General features: G+C 34.7%; 1 protein-coding gene across 1 annotated transcript in view; it reads left to right on the top strand.

The window, feature by feature from the left end:
• Positions 1-21,687, top strand: part of CPEB3 (cytoplasmic polyadenylation element binding protein 3) — an 85,012-nt gene that overhangs the window by 20,344 nt on the left and 42,981 nt on the right. Inside the window, exons 3-4 of the mRNA XM_009888685.1 lie at positions 3,007-3,097; positions 14,647-14,703. Of these exons, the coding sequence (XP_009886987.1) occupies positions 3,007-3,097; positions 14,647-14,703 (148 nt within the window). The remainder of the gene's footprint in view (positions 1-3,006; positions 3,098-14,646; positions 14,704-21,687) is intronic.

Genomic DNA, 21,687 nt, shown 5'->3' with positions numbered 1-21,687 from the left:
TTGGAAGAAATTGCTGAATTTAGGAAACAATCTTTAAATCTGCTGAGCACAAATGAGTTACTACTGAATTGAAAGCTACTAAGAAAAATGGTAGTAGCCCTTTTACTTAGGAGGTAGAATGTTAGTCGTGGCTTGTTTGTTTTATCACCCACACTACAAAATCTGTAGTCAGCATGTGTTATACTTATGCACATGCCACAACATACTCATAAAAATCTGTTGTGTCTAAATTTCCTTTACTTGATTTAGCTTGCTCAAGTACTACATAGTGAGGAGTGTTATAATTGCTTAGGTAAAGGGGTTTGATGCAATTTGTCTTCCTGTGTCCAACATAGGTCTAATTTCATCTTGAAAATACATTACAGGTTTCTATGCCCCTTAAGAGGTTAGAATGATCCTGCATTCAAGCAAACCTGCCCTGTATAGCCTTGCCTTTGATGCTATGATTTTTTTTTTCCTCCCCTTTTTTCACATGCATCCATGTGCACAGCTCTAAACCAGGAAGTTTTAGAACAAAGTAGGACCTCCCTACTTAAAATATAACATATTTGTGTTAATAAAGGACAATTAAATTCAATTTCAATTTGTAGGCTGTGTCCCTTTCTGAACTCACTCCTTCCGGCCTCTAAGACTGTAATCTGAGGAATGTTTAAAGCTGGAATAAACTATCAGTGTGGCAAAAGCAGCGGTCCTGCCCTTTTGCTGTCCAGCCGGTCTTGGTTTTGCCAGCTCAGCTCTGCTACAGCTGTATAGTAAACCAGATCAGGAGACTGATCTCACTGAAAAATACTTCCCCAGGGAAGTATTTAGGATATAAGCTGTATGTTTGCTTTCATATTGTGTTTTCAAAAGGATGCCCCAGTTCAGTCTTGTAACACCTGACCTCCTTACATATTCGTGTTACATATATAATGCTTTTAAAAGAAACAAATCAAAAAAGATGACTAAAATTCTTGCTGTGAAGTAATAATATAGATCCTGTTTAATCAAGTTACTAATATATCACAAGAACGGGGTTTTTTTTACATCCAAGTTGCACTTTTTCTTTTCAACCTAGCCTTGCATTTCTTTTAAGAAAGTCAATGTGAAATAAAACAAACTCTTCTTTCCTACTACATGCTACCAAGCAGTGGTTTGTTTTAACCAAAATAAAGTTTCCTGTTAGGAAAAAAAATACCTCAGGGTTTTGTTTTTTTGGTGGTTTTTTTTTTGTTTGGTTGGTTTGTGGTTTTTTGTTGTTGTTTTTTTTTTTTTTTCCCCAAGATCTATTTTAGATTTCCTGGGCATAAATTTTATTTTATAGTCCATATGTATTGATCCACTTGGACAGGTGCACAAGTACTCTTTTAAATACAGGATAGAAAAGTTGGCATTCTAAGCAGCTGTAGAAGACATAAAAGCTATCAACAATGAAAACTGAAAATCAGTGAGCTCATTTGACTTTTAGTGTTTAATATAGCTTCTGACAGAAATCAAGTATTACTTGTTGGACATCATGTTTGCCAAAAAATGCTCAATAGATGAAATAAATGAGTGAAGAAAATAATGCTAGTCCACTTGTAGAAAATTAGCATGTTGGAGAAGGGAAGTTGATCTTCAGTGTAGAGTAGGCAGACTGTGGAAACATGACATTTTTGACAGTAGGAAGATCTGTATTTCAGAGCTTTCTGTAACAGCAAACTTTTTATAGCATGTATATTTGTTTGAATTCCAGAACAGTAATATTAAAAGAGAGCTTAATTATACCAGTGAATGCATTCTCCCCTTTAGTTTTATTTAAAGACAACCTAAGAAAAAGAGGGTTCAAGAGAAATAATACTTATTAAGATAAAACTTGTGTTACGTTTTCTGTGGATACTGCTGCTTCTTGTCTGAGGATTTTAAATTTTATTCTTTCAAGCAAGAGGATTATCTTGTAGTAACCAGCATGTGGAAAACATAGTTCCAGGAATTTTGGAGGCATATTACAATGAAGGTTTCAGTTTGCACAGTAGAATGTTATACCACTCTCTATTAATTGTAGCATAATACAGTGTACAAAGAAAAACTGGTATCTTTTACATACTTACGCTTCACCTTTTTTTTAATGATAGTGATGAGATTAAGAAAACTAATGTTTTCTAGAAACTGTCTGACTACAACAAGGGGACCATTCTGTTACGCTTTCCCATTGCGTACAGTACTCTAGATACATGGGCATGGGTAGATTGTTCCCTCTGTAAGATTGTTCCTGAACTTTGAAACTGGTTATTTTAGTAGGCCTGCTAAAGGTTGTTTGTGGATTTTTTTTTTTTTGTTTTCTTTTCTTGTCTTTTTCCCTTTTACTTAAAAAACAGAAGCTGAACTACAGTCAATTGAAAATTAGAGATCCAAACGATACAAAGCAATGCTTGCTCAGGTTTTTTGAATGCCCTAGTCTGAAAGTCTTGCATATCCTATCTTGCTCTTTGTTTTGTCTTGCATCTAGTGTATGTTCCTTAAACCTGTGAGATTCATGTTAGACATTTGAAGAATTACTTGGTACTTTCTGGAACAAATATGCCTGCTGGCATCTTGAGCGTTGCTTGCTTCTGCTCTAATGTTAAGGTAGGACTGTGACAGGAGGCAGGTGATGAAGCTGTGACACAAAAATCTCTGAACTCTGAAACAATTCCACTTCTTCAGGGTGAACATTAATATTGCTTTATTTTTAAGTTCTTATTTAAATGATAATTTTTTAGATTTAACTGTCGTTTCTATATATATTTTAGAAGTATTAAAAAACCTCTCTGCATAGCTATACCAGTGAAAGCAACAGTAGCAATATGAAGGGTATCATTTTAACAACTGTAGGCTTGTATTTATAATTTTTTTTTGTAATATAAAAAGCTACATCAAGAAGAAATGTAGAATTGGATGCTGCAGTTTTATAAAATAAGAAATGAACCTGTGTTAGAAAATTATTTTTTCTATAACAGTCTGTCTTTCCTTTTTTTTTTTTTTTTTTTTTTTTTTCTTCCCTTCTAGGACCGGAATAGGCCCTATGACACTTTTAACTTGCACTCTTTGGAAAATTCCTTAATGGATATGATAAGGACTGATCATGAGCCTCTGAAAGGTAAACACTACCCTCCCAGTGGCCCACCAATGAGTTTCGCTGATATAATGTGGAGGAATCATTTTACAGGTTAGGAATATTCATATGTCCATGCTTGCTTGGTGTTTAAACGAAAATCAGCTTTTCAGTATTGCTATAATCTTTTTGCTAATGAATGAGTTGTCAATTATGTAAAACTTTGGTTTTCCCATCTTAAGATAAGTATCTCTACTGTAGGAAGATAAGGTAAAATGTGTATAGATTTATTATAAGTGCACAATCATAATATTATGTAACTGGCATTTCCAAAACTTGGTGTTGAGTATCAGCAAATTGCACAGTTGGGTCTCCTGCTGCAGTCACTCAAATGTGCACTCAAAATATGTAGTGCAACTACACGATTGTTATGTTCAGCATCTTATTCAAAGTTAATACTATTCTTATTTTTGCATCATCAGCTAGTATACAGGGTTCTGAAACAACCACTGTATCAAGCTTACTCTCTACAGTTGCTTCAGGTTTCTTAAAAAAAAAAAAAAGTACCTTAATTTGGATTTCAAATTGTTGGGAGGAGCCAAAAACTATTAGATGTTAAGTGCTGGGAAAGTTTTGATTATTTATGATACTAAACTGTGTTTGTTCTACCAGGTGTAGCATTGGAGATGAGACTATTTCTAGTACTTAGCTGATAGAGAAATAGTGGCACTGAATAGTGAAAGGTTGTGGCAACATTTCAATGAATAAATATTCCTGATAGATGTGCACAGTCCTCTGTCTTAATCTTTCATTGGTTAAGTTTAAAAATAGGTACATATTCGTGCTCACGTACATTCTGGCTGACTTTGAAGACTGAAGCTAATAGTAAGCCATATACAAAGGAAGTATTGAGCTAGAAATTATTCCCAGACTCTAAGAAGTCAGGACACTGGAACTGATAGAGAAGAAATTTAGTTGTGTATGGCACTTCCTATGCTAATGCTTATATATGTATTTTTCTGATGTCACGACTGCCTCATTTGCTCCCCTTCCCATTTATATATTACTTATGGAAAAATATTTTTTTCTTGGTCTAAGGTCTTGTGCCTTTTTCACCATCTTTCTGAGTACAGAGGTTTTTACAACATACCAAGCGCGGTTCTGTACTCTCAGTTCTTTTAACCTGTGCTTTGCACTATTATCTTGAAATTTGCTGTGCTGTAGCTTTCATGTGTCTTTAAACATTATTCAGCTGTCTAAAATGGCAAGAAATACCGTCTCATATCTCTTCTGATCATAGTCCTCTAAAATAAGTGTTAACCTGAAACTTAAAAAAATCTAGCTCAACAAAACTGAGATTTCTGCTGGATATACGTTTCATGTGGCTGGTATTTAAAAAAAAATCTAGATTGTTAGTAAGTAGATTTAAGTATTATTGTAGTTTATTAAATGTATTATAATCTAGCTAAAACTTCATATTTTTAAAATCAGTATTTATTTAAATATACAAGTTGAGACTAATTTTTTAAAGACTGAATTTCCATATGAACCTGAGCATGGAAAAAATGAGAAAGTTGGATTAGAAATTGTAGTACTATAGAAAAAGACTTTAACATCATGTAAGTGCAATTTTGCTTAAAGTTTTATTATTGTCTGTTTATAACCATTTGAAAATGTATTTTGGTCAGAATATTAGTACATAAAATAATAATGGGTACAAATCTTTAAATCTTTTTCTGTTGTTGGGTCATTCTATCAAGAATAGTTACCAATACTCAGCTGAGCTAGTCTATGTAAGTGTTGCAAGTGGCATATTCTGCAGCTGCACCTGAGTGTCATAACGCTGTTTAATATTGGTGTTTTGCATGAAGTAGAAATGAAATTCTTGGTTTCATTAAGCATCTTCATGCTTTTCAAGAAAAGTATCCCTTCCAAAACAAACTTAATATTTTCATCGGTACTAGGTTATCAATTCATGTAGGAGAATGACTAGTTTAAATGCACATTCGAAAGCAGTAGGAACTGCTTCCTTCTGCTCAAAAAGTAAACCCAAAGAGTTGGGTATTAATTGTAAAATTTGAGTTGATCTTTTCCATTTGCCAGTGAGACTGTTAGCTTTACTTTTGCTCTAACAAACATTTCTGTCACTTGCTGGATGAGCTCATTCTAAGGAACTCATTTTCTCACTCAGTGCTGTTTGTCTGTTTTGGCCTTCCTGCCTCATTACTTAGCTCTCTTCCAGTCCAGTACCTGTTGGAGAAGTCTTGTTTACTATTAGTTATCTCTGTTTCTGCCCAGCTGGTTTTTTTCCCCCATTGGTAGTTAATTCCTGTCTTGCTTTCTTTTCCTCTTCCCTCTAACTACAGGCCTTACTTTGCTAACCTCCAGCCTTGGCTTGACCTAGCGTGCACTTTCCTCTACTCCTGTTTTCACACTATGCAGCATAACTGGCAATATTCATAGGAGTGGCTGTTTCAGGACACGTTCATTCTTCCTTCCAAGAAGTGTAGCCTTCATCTGTGTTAAACAGATCTATGTTACTATTTTAACTGAATCCTTTTCATGAAAACCTATTTTTCTGCAAACATTGATCCACTCCTCAAATCACTTTCCTATTACATTTTTGTTGTTGCATTTTTCCATGAAAATTGGTCTCAACTCTTCCCCTGTACTTCCAACTTTCTGCTTTTCCTCTACCAAAGATGCAGAAGGTTTTCAACTGCGGTCCTTCTCTGCATCTCAGATTTCACTTAATCTTGTCTTCTAAACTCAGTTGCTTTTTTCTTCTTTATCCCACTTTTCTCTGGCTCTCCCCCTTAAAGTAGCAGCACTTTTTAGTCTGTAATCGTCTTGAGAAAGTAAGTGATTGACTCTGCTTGCTTTTGTTTGTTTCTTTAATTATTGTTACATTTTCGTTTATTTTCACCTTGAAGCTTTTTGAATACACTGGTTATGTATTTCAGCTTGATTTTTCCGTTCCTCATAGACATTCCTATGTGAATGCCTCTTGTGCAAAATTTCAAATGCTCTTTCAGGAATCTTATTAGCTTAACCAAATCTCAGAGCTACTTCTCTTCATTTTACCTTCTCTGTCTTTCATAGTAAACTGGGTGTATTTTTTTCCCCTTTAAATCTTCGCTTCCTCTGGCATCTGTGATTGTCCTTTGTTAGGTTTTCTGCAGCTTTTTCTTCTGTAGACAGAAAGTAAAACAACCACAAAAATCCTGGTTTACAAAACAAACAGACAAAGAAAATCAATGAGATGGCTTTAAAATGATTTTAAATTGTTCACCTCTTGGTAAACGAGCCTTGTTTTCTCAAACAGTTTTAGCTAACAGAGCTTACATATCAGTTGGCCTTATAGTTACCATCCAAATTTTTAAATGGAAGGGGTGAAAAGCCTCTGATTTTGAAAACACAGAAAGATTTAATTCTGGAAAAGCTATACAAGTCTTGGAGCCTCCAATGCGTGTTACAAAGCTGGTGCAGCTATTTCAGGATCATTTCAGCCTGCCTCTGGCAACAAAGTCTTCAGCAAATGCTTATTTTTAGAACCACTGTCTTTATATGTATTAATTAGTAAAATATTGCAGGTGGTTTGTCTAAAGTTTGAAACTTTGCTTGGAACATAGCCCCATTTGCCATATGTGCCCCCTCGCATCCCAGCAGATACTTGAAACAAAAAATAATTGTCTTGGATGTAGAACAAGGGCTCTAGGTTAGAATATGGATGGGAGGGTTAACCATAAAAGATTTTCATGGGAAGACCAAATTGAAATGGTTCTGGGATATTTTCTTCTCATTTGAGGGTATAAGTTCCTCATACTCTGCATTTTTCAGTGGAGGTAGTGGAGAAAGAGTGAGGCTATTCTCTTGTTTTGTAGTAGTTGAAGCTTCATACCTTCTCTGAAGCTCAGATATGATCAGACTTTGTCCTGCAGGCCAGGGAAATTGAGTTTATTTCAAAGTCACCAAAGCAGGTCACTTTTTCTAAAGCATGATCCACTTGACCTTGAAAGGGCATATGATTAAGTGACTTTTTTGGGGGAGTGTTGCTTTCAAGTGTGGAAGAAGAGAAAGGCTGAAGGATTGTTAGTGCAGCAGGAACTAACTGATCCTCAGTCTTGCAATATTGAATTACTTATGTTAAGCGTGTGCTAACTCAGTCTGATTGGCAGGCTGGCTTGGTGCTCTCCAGCTAGGAGAGCTAGGGTCACTTAATTCTTTTTGGGTGTTTCTTGCTGTAAGAGAGATTTGATACCTAGCTCTGAGGTTTCTGGACTTAGATAAATTACCAGCTTATCCATCTATGTTGCATTTTATCTTGAGCCCAGTCTTGGGAGAAGGTTCAGTGTCAGCTCTTACTCTGTTTCTGTCTAGAACTGATTTATTTTCCTCAGCTTTTCCTATCAGATAGGCGTACCCTGCTGTAGGCTCCTGTCTTTCTGTCCTCGTAGTCTGGGAACTGTGTAGCTTCACAAATTGTTTGCCATCTTCGTGCTTTGAGATCTAGGGAATGTAAATTAATTAAAAAGGAAGTCTTATTTTCTTTTCTCTCAAGACAGTTAGGCAGACTTCCCTACCTGCTTTCTCTGCCATCCAGACCAGCTTCAACATTTTTCTTGTCGTTCAGTCGATACTCCTAAATCCTTTTCTCCTCTCAAAAAAGAGGGAAAAAAAAAGAGGAAAAAAAAATACAGTGAAGGAATTGTTAAGCTGCTTCTAGTTAAAGATGAATTACTGTATATGGCCAAGGGTATATGGTTGTTCCCTGTGTCAGTCATAATCAGGCATATATCATGGAAGTGTGCAATATTTTCTAAGATGTTTTTCCTGAACTGTCTTATTCTCTGAGTTGCCAATAAAATATATTATACACTACAAAAACATGGGAGAGAGTTTTGTTTTTACGAGGAAGGGATATATTTGCAGTATTTTATAACCTGTTGGTATTTACATCCTGCTTCTACCTAATGCTGCAGGGCAAAACTGAATTATCAGAATAACTATGGGTAGAGGCTACTTATTACTGACTAAAACATTTCTTTCCAACATCAAAGTGTCTCCTGTCTATGGTGTAATATGTCACTGTTGCAATGTTTATCCGGGTGAAACTATTGCATTACAACACAAACAGAGGCATTCTGATCTATAAAAAAATATTCTGATGAGTAGTAACTAGCAGCTGCTTTTGTTCTATTTTTAAATAATTAAATAAAATATTTAAGCTGTGTTAGATCATATGCTATGCATACATGCTACCAACAGGTCATGAAACAATCAAAATATAAAATTGATGAGAGAACTCATGTCCCTTTAAAATACTTATTTTAAATTTACTGTTACTGTAGATAACTGTAATATTTGGGGTTTATTCTAAATCAGAATGGAAACAAACTGTAATGTGCAAATCATTAACTAACTTGATCTTCAGTTAACTTTGATACATGCCACTAGATTTTGTTCAGTTCTAATTGTTCATAAGCTTTTTGTAAGCAAAGCAGTAAGTTTGCCACATGACCTGAGAAAAGTGAAGGTGAATGGATCATATTTGTGTTTGCAGTCAGCAGCTGAACACAAAGGTCGTGCAAATAGAACAAATGTTGTCATCCCAGTCCTAGAAATGGTGTCACCCAGTTAGAGCTTTTTGCAACACTTTTTGTTAGGAAAAAGTGCACTGTAACAGCATTTATCAAAATCTGGGTGCTCATCAGACACCTTTCTGCAAATGCACATGAATACCAGTGTGAGCAGACAGATGTGTTTGCACATTTATTTGTGTGTAAAATTAGGCCACTCAAATTAATCCTTTTAAAGGAAACATAGTCTGTTTCCTTTCCATTTGAAACTCTGCTTATTTAAGAAAATACTCTTTATTATTTTTTTTCATTACAGAATATGACCATTAAATTGTTCATATTTCTTAATTTAAGTGCTTTCTTCAATGATCCTGTAGTATGATCATACTTCCCAATTTGCTGCTGGCATCCCACATGCCCTTGTTTTTGATCTGCTGAATCCGTTTTGGGCAGGATTGGTGGGGTGTTTTTTGTTTGCTTTGTTTAGTTTAAGGAGAGGTCATACAGATATCAGTTTTTCCTTCTCTTTATTTCCATTTTTTCATTGTGCTATTGAAAACTGGCCTTACAGAGACCTAAAGCTCTTTTTCTTTTTTTCTTTTTTTTCTTCCTCACTTATCTACTCTTTTGAGGGTTTTTATATTTAGCATAGATTGATAATAAAGAAGTCTGCTTTCATATTGTTTTACTTTATTCCTCCCCAACTCACCAGTAAGAATACCAGTATTGCTCTTTTGAGTACAGTTCGAGAACTACATGTAGGGTATATGTGTATATATACTTGTCTGCCCCTTACAAGTAAAGCCAAATTTCATTTTATGTTCATCAGGTCTTGCTTTTTGAGTACTAATGTTTTAATCAAGCTAAAAATGTTTGCAGTACTTCAATATATGCAACCTTTGTGTTTTATTGGAGCAATGTAATTTACTTATGAAGATGCAATGTACTTACGAAGAGTGCATTTTGTTGTAATATGTATATGCTGTTACATTTTCTAGGTTGCTTTCTGTAATATGGCATATATTTGTTTAGTCAGTGATAGGAAGAAGTTAGTATCAGCAAGCTTTATTACTGATGTTCATAGCTGATAATTATACACTTCTGTGTATACTGTATTTGCACAGTAAAAATACATACATGTAAACATAGTAATAGTTCTTCATATTTCCCTTCTGGCAAACAATAGTATTTTTGTTTTTCTGAGTATGTTAATGTGTAAAAGATACATGAGTCCCAGGTAGGTGTTTAAATTATGGGTGTTAACAAATGGCAAATAGACTTAAAAAAAGGAGGGGACGGAGGGGAAAGAAATTAAAAAAAAAAAAAAAACCACCAACAAACTTCTTCAGGGATTTACATTTTATTTTTATAGTTCTTTATGGAGACCCTTGCTTACACAGTTCTTGCTTTTGAAATTGTTGAGTTAGTGTCGCATCAGTTTCAGGTGTCTGTATTTTTGGGGGAAGAGGAGAGAGAATGGTCTGAGGTCTAATCAGGTAATGATAATTAAAATTTTTATACATACCTACACAGGCTTCATGCTTTTTGGCCATTTGTGAATAATGGAGCAAAGACTCATGGGTGAGCTGGAGTATGGGGTGTGTATGTGAGTGTTAGGTTGTGCTGTAAACTAGACCCCTGAATACATATGGGTCAAAATAATCTTCTTGTTTGAGGGAATACTAGTCTTGCTTTGATTTTTGCAATTTTCTGTGTCTAAACTTTGCTCTCCCACTTTCTACCTGTCCATCCAAATAACTATTGCTGTTTTGTAATGCCTATTGTTGGCACCATCTTTGAAAAAATTTGATAGAAGAGATAAGAATGATAAAGGAGGTATTATTACTAAGGAAGTGTAGCAGACCTAGTCCTGTTACCAGGTTCATTTGACCTTGCCACTGCAGTCTCTAGTCATAACTTGTAATTGATATCGACAATGATCTTAACTACATGAGAGGAAGTTCTCATTCCCATTAAGTTCAGGACAGGTCAAAAGCACGCCAGCTTTGCTATTTTCTTGCAAATCTTATGCCAAATACCAGTTGTTGAATTCGTACAAGTGGCCAATATTGGTGAAAGCCATGCGGTATAACTGTGCAAGAAGTTTTACTCAATATATAAGGAATGAACATTGTCTCTTGGAATGTTGATTGTAACATGAAAATGATGAGAATAGATAACTGTAATGTTAAAAATCCTTCACTGAATGAGTGTTCATGTCCATGGGCTGATTAGGCTTTCACAAGTTCAAAAAGCCATAGAGTGCTTAGGAAGAGAAATTGAATAAAAAGAGAAAATTAATTCAGAAAAAAACAGTAGTTACAGATGTGGAATTGATTAGTCACTGGTATTTGTTTCAGACATGGGAAAATAATGGTAATACTAGTACATATATATGAAGATGAAATCAGAGATCAGTTTTACACTTGGTTGTGAACAGGTTGTCCTCATAAGCTTCCATATCTGCTAAAAATAGTGGATTTTCAAGTTTAGATTAAGGGGACCACTATAGGCAAGCCTGGTACTAGGCACTGTCAAAAAACTGCAATAATGGTAAAACTGTGCCTGATATCCAGGTTTGTAATTCCTGGAACAACATTCTTTCTCAAAACTTCATGTACCTTGATCTAGACAATTTAAAAACAAATCAGATTATCTATTTGTGAAAGGTTTAATAAAGAGATTAATATGTGGCAAGGGTATACTTCCTTAAGTTATTGGAAAGATTTCAGGGCTGTTTCAAAATCATGATTCTTCTACAAAGACTGAGGCGAATTAAATTCCTTCTAGCATCTTCTTATTTCCAATAAAATACAGAAGGAAAGATGCACATACTTGAGATATGCTCTAGGAAGGAATTGGGCTCTCTGCCATGACAAGCATGATATTGGACATACGGCAAGAGCACTTTGGCAGTCCAGCCAGAAAAGTCTCTCCAAATGCTGTTAGGAGGGAGAATTTAAGGAATTTAATGACATAAGATATACAAAAGAGCAGCCTGGGCTATACAAGAATCATTAAATCATCATTTATGCTCTGAAATGTTTAAAAAGCAAGAAGTATAAAACTGGATTATATTTTTTTTTAAATAGGAATTGAAAAGATTTCCGTAAAAGAGTGAATATTGTTGCAGCCTAACTGTAGTAATATGTGTGTGTTATAAAAGCACATAATTGAAAATATACTCAGTAGATAGTTATGAAACCAAGACAGGCAAACTGAAAATGGCAGATGTACACTGAATACAAGTGCTGGGGACATTGTTACTGGAAGGGTTCCTATTTATGACTTCAGTGAACTGCTGGAGCCCGTAACTTCTGTGCTTTAACTTCTCTGTGTTTCTGCTTAATTGTGCTTAAGATTCTAGAAAAGTAAAAATTTTATTCAGAGATTTTGGTTTAAAACTGTAATTAGAATTTTTTTATTATTTATTAGTATTAGTATTTAACCCAAATATGTCCTTGAAAGTACATATTCTTAATTATATTTCAGTTTTACATTGCGCCTTTAAATGAATAAATTTTTAATTTCCTTCTTGTGCGCTCTTCTTGTTCCTTAGATAATTATGCAGTTTTGTAATCTGCATATGGCCCCTTTTTTCAATTGAATAATTTGCTTCAAACAGCAAGATATTAAAATGTTGTAGCTAATATGAAAAGCTATGTAATTGTTGGTAACTAATTGGCTGGTGATTGTTGCATTACCAGTCAGTTTTGAATGCTTTTAATACAGGTATGTTTTGAAAATATTCCATTAATTTGTTTCTATAGAATTGCATTAGGGGACCTCTGAAGATGCACAGAATTATCCCACACTGTTGCTTAGCTCAGTGTGAGAACATGTCCTTCTGCTTGTGTTGCTCTGTATTTTCTGCTCCTCTTAAAAGCTAGCTGACAAGAACTGTTTAAAAATAGCAGGCCAAGGGCAGGTGACAAAATGTCACGCAAGCAGCACCTGGTCCAGTGACAGCCTGGAGGGAGGAAAAAACCAAACCCAGATGTCACAGATACGATTCTATTTCTGAAGCTGGTCAAACAGCAGAATTTCAGCTTCAGCAAAGGAAAAGAGAAGGGCCCATCTAAGCCTTGTACATTCAAATTTTGTTCTAGTTTTCATAGCAGTTCCCTTTTTTTCTATTACAAGTATTAGTTTACAAGTGTAGATTATTATATACACCTTTTCTCTTTACAAGTAATACCTGTAACCTCATGCTCATTAATATGCAGTTAAAGAAAAGGGAATTAATGTCAATCTGGCAAGATTTCTGAAATATTATAGCACAAGCTTATACTACCTGAAATAACAGCAGCCTTAACGTTTCTGCAGTGCGAGATTAACGTGAAAATATGTATAGGAGAATTATGTCTGTAATTAGGAAATCTGAAGTAGTTAACGAAGATCTCTTCAAAAAGTTTTGCTCAAGGAGTTGGAAAGTAAAAATGGAAATTTTATTTACCTTCCTTCTGCCTCCACTTCTTTCTGGAGGTGCTGTTTGCTTCATAATATTTTTGTGGCAGCACTTTTTTCTAGAAGAGTGGGAAAATTATAATGTGAAGAAAAAATATATGGTTTCTTAGATTGCTTGTGACTTAGTTTCAGAAGTGTACTGAAACTTCATATTGCATCTGTTCAAAAAGAATATTAATTACAGCACAGCAGACTCTGTGAGTGGAAATAGAAGGCTTTAACTTATTGATAGGAACTAAAAATGTTGGAGAAGATTGGCGTTAGTTCTGCTTTGTCAAAGCTTAATTGTTAAAACTTGGTTTAGCAGAAGTACAGGAATTTAACAGTTATATTGGTTCTTCAGTATAGTGAGTGGGTTTTGAGCTTCCAGATTTGAGTGCCAATGTAGCAAAGAAATGTGAACTGCCTCCTTAGCTCCCAAACTTAACCACAGATCTAGAGATACGGAGAGCATGTGAAATGGATCACACCACTTGTAAGTAACTCAAGTTACTTACATTACTTCGTTGAAATACATGTTTATGTGGCTGTAATGATCCTTTTATATCTTTTTCCAAACAAAGACTAATATCAGTTACGGCTTTCAGATTGTTTTGGGGGGTGGAGTGGTTAATTAAGAAAGTCCTGTTACAAAGTTTCTTCGGGGTGAGTTTTTAATACTTAATCTGAGTTAAAAAGTAGCTAAAAGTGAAACTAATCTGAACAGTAGTAGAGTTGGATCATTTCTTGCTTTGAAGGTAAAAGTAGAGTTCAGTGGACTCTCTCCTTTGAAACAAAGTAACTGTATGTGAATTTTTTCCAGCTTCTATTCCTGAAGTCATCAGAGATCTTCTTAAGCCAATCTTTCAATTGTTAGATCTCACCTGAGGAAATTGGTACTATTTTGCATTTCTAGCTTCCTGGAAACTGGCACCAGCAGAGTTGATTTGAATTTCATGGTTTTTTGTATATGATGGTCCCATATTATGGGTCAAGAATAAATATTTTTCAAAGTACATATGAACGTTCTCCATGAGAACAACGCTCTCTCCAACCCAGTATCTTATCTCAAATATTAAGTGATAGCAGATTCTTAGGGAAGAATATAAAAACAGGGTAAGCACTCTGTCTCCAGTGATCTGTTAACTCAAGAGCTTCTGGTGTCACAGATAGTATGGAAAATAGTGATTTATTTTTACCAATTAAGTGGAGTTTTTGTAATGCTGTACTTGTTATTTGAACCCTATTATAAATGGCATAACTGCAGCAAGGTTGACCTTTGAGGCCTTATTTTGAAAGGGTAAACGTAATACTTTCCTACTACAAAGCAAAGGGATATATTAAAAAAATTATTATTTCATTGTTTATTTTGTGATTTTCACTATTTCAGGTACATAACACTAAAGGTACACTAAGGTTAAATATCTTAAATGCGTATTCTTGGGAAGCTGTCTTCAGTAGATGGAAGATTCAGTTACCCTGACTGTTCATCCCCTTTAGCAATTTTTCATATTAATGAATTCAGTTTTGAAATAAAAACATTAAATATAGCTTTTATTTACATTGCAGGGCGTATGGGAATAAACTTCCATCATCCAGGAACAGACAATATTATGGCTCTTAATAGTAAGTAGTTAATATCTAGTGACTAATACCATGTTGAATATTATTTCTTATGTTTACTGTGTACGTAGCTGTGTAATATGTGTAATAACATTTGCATGGAAGTTTGTGTACTGTCTTAAAATAATTTTCATAAATCAACTATCTCTGATTTTATTGGTAGAATTGGTGATTCTTAATATTAGCTTTATAATAGCTTTATATTTTCCGCTGGAAGCTTCATAATGCCTGCCATAGCTAATATTACAAAACAATCTCTGTTGTTCCCTCTTTTGTGGGGGTGTGTGTTAAATCTAACTTTAATTTCTGATATCTCTCCAGACATATTTCTTGTGTTGGGATGAGTTGTTACAAGTTTTGTGTACAATTACGTTGACTGATGGAGTTTACTTTGTTGGTTTCCCTAGAGCATTATGTAGACAGGACTGGAGAGAATGTTCAGACATCTAAATGATGAGGGAAAAGCGGGGCTGAACTTCACTGAAAGATTATCGCTTTTGTTTGTGTTGGAAAATTAAATAGAAAAATCCTGTCATGAACACATGCATTAAAAAACCTGCCAAAATGCATCTGGAAGCTCTAGAGACAGCCTCGCATCACGTAGTGGGGGGGTGGTGTGGGAAGTTAGGCACCACTAGCATAATAATGTACAACTGAACTATGGAAATCAAAGCATAGTTTTTGTCCATCTAATCCTAAGAAACACCACCTATTTTGAAGTGTTTGGTTTTCCTTACAGTGTTGTATTAGAGGTGTTAAAGTTAATTTCCTAATGTCTCTAAAATTTTTTGCCTTTGCACTGTCTATATAAGTTAGACTGTATAGTTGAAAACTGCAGGGTTTTGTGTAGTACCAAACAGAATTAAAAAATAATTTATAAATGTGAAGAACTGAAAATATGTAATAGACAAGATGCAAAGGTTTTAACATTTGGCTTTAAATGCCAGCTTTTGGAACCTATAAGACTTTGCTTGTGCTTCTTTTCTTAGTTTTACACTGTTAATGATGAGGTGATATTTAGCAGAGTTTCTGTTGTTGTAGTTAGCGTATATGCCCCATTTTCTTATGGACACATGAAATTATGGGAAATAAAGTGATTAACCGGGAGAAATGCTCCATTTAATTCAAGATTTTATTAAAAGAGGAAGCTGTTCATGTGGGGGGGGGTGTAAATAAGTTGTACACGGTACATTCTGCTGCTGTTTGATGTGAATTCTGGTCTGCGAATGCATTTGTTGTTCTAATGTGCACATTTCAATAAGCTGATTGCAATAGTAATATAATTGTGAAGATGGGAGATTATGTTTGAATTTTGAGTTATTTAAAAAAAAATAATGACAGTTCCTATGGAATAAATAGCAGTATTTCTTACAGAGTCTTATAGAGATTCTTGAGAGGAATGAAAAGCTGATACAAAAAGCTTTACTATATACTGTGCTATCATTTTGGGACAACTCACTTTTATCCTAAGTAGATGAATATTTTCTATTCTAATTTCTGTCATTGGTAGATAAACTTTAAAAAAAAAATTGTCTTATTAATGGAAATAATATTTAAGAAAATATTTCTTGCTCCGTGTCTAATTCCTTTGAAATTTTGATAGCAGCTATATAATGTAATTATAATTATTTAGATCCTTTGCAGCTATAGTCCTGGTATATGGCTAAAAGATTAGTATAGGTAACTGAGGGACCTAAGCAAAATATGTTTATGCATTTCCAGTATTTTAAATATTATGGGTTTATTGAAATACTGTTTACAGACTTACATAAATCTGGAATCATAAATATGCAATTTATGCAAAATAGTAAGGAATGTTCTTTTGAATGAAATTCCGTGCAAATCAAAAGTCTGGATAACTTTCCATATATTTTGCCTCTCCTGCATCTCTTCTCCCTCCCATTCTTTGTTAGGCAAGGCCACACCATTTTTGGCCATTGCTAAGAGCCCAGAAGCCAGAACTGTTGTACTATGAATCCTGTTGGTTTTTGCTCTGAAATCTTTGAAGAGTTGAGAATAAAAGCAAATATTCACATACAAAAGCTTAAAAATTACTTTCTGTGATTTAAATCCTCTTTTGTATGCAGCTAAAACTGAGAAATTTAGAACTATGCAATTCCCATGTGATCCATTACCTTTGCCATGGGGAAATATACTAAGGAAAGCTAGTCCAAGAAGAAATATTCTTTCCTGTACTGTAATGGTTGTAGTTTGGGTTTAAAAAAAAGAAAAGAAGTAAAATAAAGTAAAATAAAAATTTCCAAAAGAGATATCATCCCAGTAATTTTTGGAACAATTTGGAGAACTTCTGTAACTTTTAAAAATCACAATACTTGTAATATCTATATGTAATTTCTGTGAAGCCGAACACTGTCTGCTGAATCTGCAGTTCCAACCTTCACATTCTATAGTCATTGCTACATAAGCATTTTTCTCTTTTCCTGTGAAGACACAATAATCTTTAAGATTTATTACTCGAAGCTCAATTTCTTACTAACAGTGTGTGCAATCTTTTGAAGCTGGAAGACAACATAGACTCATGTCAACAGCAATGCAAGACTTCATGTGTTGTAGGGAGGAGGGAAGTTTTCTGAGGCGTGTTTGTCTCTTTAGCTCCTTCTCATCCTTTATGGCAAGATATTCAACTGTACTTCAGCTGGTGTTCTTGTTTATCGATTACAGCCTTTTGAAACTAGGGATTTTCCTGACTGACTCTCTTGAGCTACTGTCTGTAGATGTTGAAGGGGATGGTTTAGTTTGAGGGAAGGTGTTACTTGCTTAGTTGGCGGGGCTTAGTGTAGAGCATACAAGCACCATTTTGTTCAAAGGTGCAAAGGTATAAATCATCATCATTTCAAGGCACTGAATTCTGAAATAATAAAATCAGTGAGACAGAAGAGAGTACTTTTAAATGCATAATTATTATGGTTTTCTTCTTGTCATGAATGGCATTTTGCTTGGGTACATACACAAACTGTTGCACATGTGTATAAGCACATTTATAATGTAGAAGTGCTTAAAGTTCTCTATGAGAATTAGGCTTCTATTGAGGAATGCAGTATTCAAATTCAAAGACATCTGAGCATAATCCTGAAGAACATGAACATTTAAACAAAAGGAGATGCAAACATTTAAATTTGAAACATTGTGCAAAGGGAAAAAACTATAGCTTTTGTCTCTACTAGCTCTAATTGAAATTTCTCTAATTGAAATAGTGTTTTTAATCAAGTAGTGACATCTGTTTGTTAATTTTTTAATAATGTCATTCATACTGAGCTAAACAGCAGAACAATTATTATAAATTTTCATTTACAGAACCTTGTTAAATACAATTGATACTGTAAATTCTAGGGGAAATGTGGCATAAATTGAATTACTGATTATTTATGTAAATTCATGTATGAACTTAAAGAGAAACCATCTATTGATACTTTTAGTAGATGTTTGCAATGCTAATTTAAAGTTATGTTTACAATACTAATTAAAACCTGAAAAAAAAATTAACTTGCTTTACCAAAATTAACTCAAAGGTGTCCTCTATCCCCTTCTCTTGCTAGTATTCACTCCCATTTGCAGTTGTATATTTCTGCAGCCATCACTTCTGTTTGGGGGGCACTGGACATTCCCTTGAGTTAATAAGTGCTTCTTTTTATTTAGCTATATAAAGAGGACTAAATGATTAGTGTGAATACACAGTCACCTACGTGCTAGGTAGTGAGCTATCTTCAATGCTTGTGAACTCCAGAAAGCTAACAATAAACTTTAGTGGGAGAGGAGCTGGGGAATAAACGAGGGTGTGCGACCTTTCTAATTAACCACTGAACTGTGCTGTTGGGATCCCAAATGAACTTCTGTAAAAAGAGTTTAGACTGAAAGTAGACCAACAAACAAGAAAAACCCCTTTGTGAAATGCTGGAATTTTGTTTTTCCTAAAGCTCCTCTGTACAGTGACTTTTCACTACTGTTGGGCTTCAAATGTTCCATCTGCTTCCAATGTTCATTCTTGTCTCATATGAAAATGTGTCAGCTGTGAGGTCTGGTACTGTTTGCTCTCCATCTGACTGTCTTTTCTTCTTTTCATTAGTGTAATTTGGTTCTGCTTGTTCCGAATAAAATAATTTGAAAAATACATTAAGGCAAGGGTTTGAAGCACCTTTTTAGATGTTTGTGTAGAGATATTTGGTTTGTTTCATTAATATAGATAATTATATGTGGATGTCGTCATGCCATGACAGAAAATGTAATGGCAACAAAACAATTTCATTTTTTGTTTTTATGCTTCTGAGGGTTTTAAAATTGTCATGTTTCTTCAAGAGCTATTATACTTGACTCTTCCTATATTCTGATGTATTGTTTCAAAACACATATAGTACTTAGATACAACCAAGTTGCTGAAATACCATTTTATAGTTAAATCTTTTGCCATTGCTATTGGTATACCTTGAAATGAACCACTCTGAATAGAATGTTTATTGAATTATTTTTGTCTTGCAAGGTCTTGGCTTGGCAGTTTAATAGCTAATAAAAGCTTGGGTTTTGTAGCCATGAGATTCTGGGAAAATGTGCGGCTAAATTTTGAGAGGCATCAATCTCTTCTAATAGTTTGGTACCTGCCTATAGGAATTTGCTGAGCTCTTTAGCCCAACAGCTAACCCAAGTCAGTAACCCAAGTCAGGTTACTAATGTGTTACTGGCTAATTAAAATATAAGGAATAAAGGGCTCTGAGAGAGCCAATAAGGTTTGCAAAACTAGACCCTGCTTAAATGTGAAGAGATCAGAGTTTGTTTAACTGGAGGGAAAAAATGAATGATGTGAAATGTGACATAGCAAAGGCAGCAGGGTTCGTAAGAGTCCTGGAGTGTGCGAACTGTCACTTGATACATAACCTTGCTAAGTTTTTCAGAACAAGCTGTACAAACAGTTAGTATTGATGCTGCCTTGGGTGCTGTGAAGCGGGCTAGCTGCTATCTCAAAGTCCCTTCTATATATGTTTAATTAAAAAAAAAAAAGGGCGGGGGGGAGGCAAGGCAACAATAAAGCATGCTTTTTCTTCTTTCTTCCCTTCAATTTTTTTATATTAGCATCTGCACTTTGAGATCTGATTTGGCTGTTACTGAAGGCAGTATCTTTTATCAGTGACAAAGTCTTTTTCTAGCAGAGAAGGATTTCTTAAATTTTCTTCCTTTTAATCCAACTTTGTAGCTCTTTACTACCTTCTTGTTTGGTTGTTGGGTTTTCTTCCCCCCTCCCCCTCCACACGCACACACACTTTTCCTGCCTCATAACCTCACCAATTTGCTTTCCTTTCACCTATGTGATCCTCTCTATTGTGGGTGAGTGCCATCTGTTTCTGCAGAATTTTAAGAACAAGATTTGCCAGGCTATTCCACAAGCATTATATATGATGCTAGAAGAGATGAGATTGCAGTCCAGAATTAGGTTTGGTAGATTGGAAGCAATATGAAGGAAGTTCCTATCAGCCTGGCTGTTAGAAATATGACTTTTGTCATTAATCTATTTTTTTAAAGCTAAAACAAAGAAATGAAAATAGATAAGCCTTCCCTCCTGCACAGATAGTTGGCTGCTCAATATGACTAAGGAAGGAAGACCTAAGCTGTTTTAACAATAATTTCAAGTATCAAATGCAGTTCATGTGTTTGATCAAGTGTTTGTGGTCCAGTGTGTGGGCCTTAACTGCATACGGCTTGCACAGAGATTGTACTTTACTTATGAATGGGATTCAGTTGTATATGTATGTCAGCATATCTTATCAGGGAGACTGTTGTAACGCTTGCATTGCCAGCATTGGAAAAAATTGAACCAGAAGGGACTGCTGAGGCTAATGTCAACAAATTATTGCAGCGCCCATCTGCACATCCATCTATCAGTGCCAATGGAGAACCACCTTTTGAACCACTCTTAGATGAGCACTAATGCATCCCAATCCTGAACCCAAATTATTTGGATTATATGTTTTCTTTCAAAGACCTCTGTAAAAAGGCTGGAGGATTGAAGTCTTGTTCTTTGTGAACTGCTTTTCTAGCCATAGAAAAAGGGGGAAAAGAGCATTATTTTCTTAAACAAGCTGTTCTGTTGTATTGTTTATCACGAAAAATAACCCCTCAAATCTCAAATGCTGAAACATGGTGAAGTACAAATAATTGCAAATGCTAACCCTGAAAAAATGGAGCGAGCGTTCTGCAAATAACAGATTAATATATAGAAAACTTTCTTTGGAAGCAAATAGATTTCTGCGCACATAAAGCTCAGTACAAACATGCTATGGCAAGGAACCCAGAAGTTAATATAGTGAAGCAAGTTTAATTCTTTATTCTCCCAAATGTAGTTCTTCTTTTCACCCATACTTTTATGCACATGATTTACTGAGTTTTATCATGTCGTGTTCATTTATCGGCTTGCTTCTTATCTAGATAAAATCCAGAAATTGTTATTCAAGAAATAGCATATGAATAGTAAATTCATGCTGGTTCAAGCATTGGCCTCATCTTTGTATCCTAACTGTTCTTGACAACCTTGACTCCTATTTTAGTTAGCAAAAATGTTGAATGTATTCTAAACTACATTTATGTGCATATAATTTTTTTACATGGATTGCTACAAATTGTTACTCAAACTGCTTGCACTTTAGCTATCACCTTTCATATACATCCAACTGTATGAAAATCCCCTTTTTAACTAAAATGTTCCTTACCTAGCTCCTGCTCAGTGTCTTTTTTTTTTTTTTTTTTTTTCACGTTTTGACAGTTTGTGTGAACGGTCAAGGTTATCTAATAGAGTAGCATGGACTAATAGAGTGATCAAAAGCAAAACTTTTAATTTGACTTGCTGGAATTGCAACTATGATTTTTTCCACATAGGTAATTTGAGATAGGTTGGTGGTAGATACTTTTAAAATCACAAAGATGTAAATAAACTTTTCCTATGTACATTATAGTAAATGAATTGACTGAAATGAACAAAGTCAA

Source organism: Charadrius vociferus, unplaced genomic scaffold (genome assembly GCF_000708025.1).
Source record: "Charadrius vociferus isolate BGI_N301 unplaced genomic scaffold, ASM70802v2 scaffold436, whole genome shotgun sequence".
In the NCBI taxonomy this organism is placed as follows: Eukaryota; Metazoa; Chordata; class Aves; order Charadriiformes; family Charadriidae; genus Charadrius; species Charadrius vociferus.
Note: the sequence above shows the minus strand (reverse complement) of the source record. Positions and strands in the feature narration are given on the sequence as shown.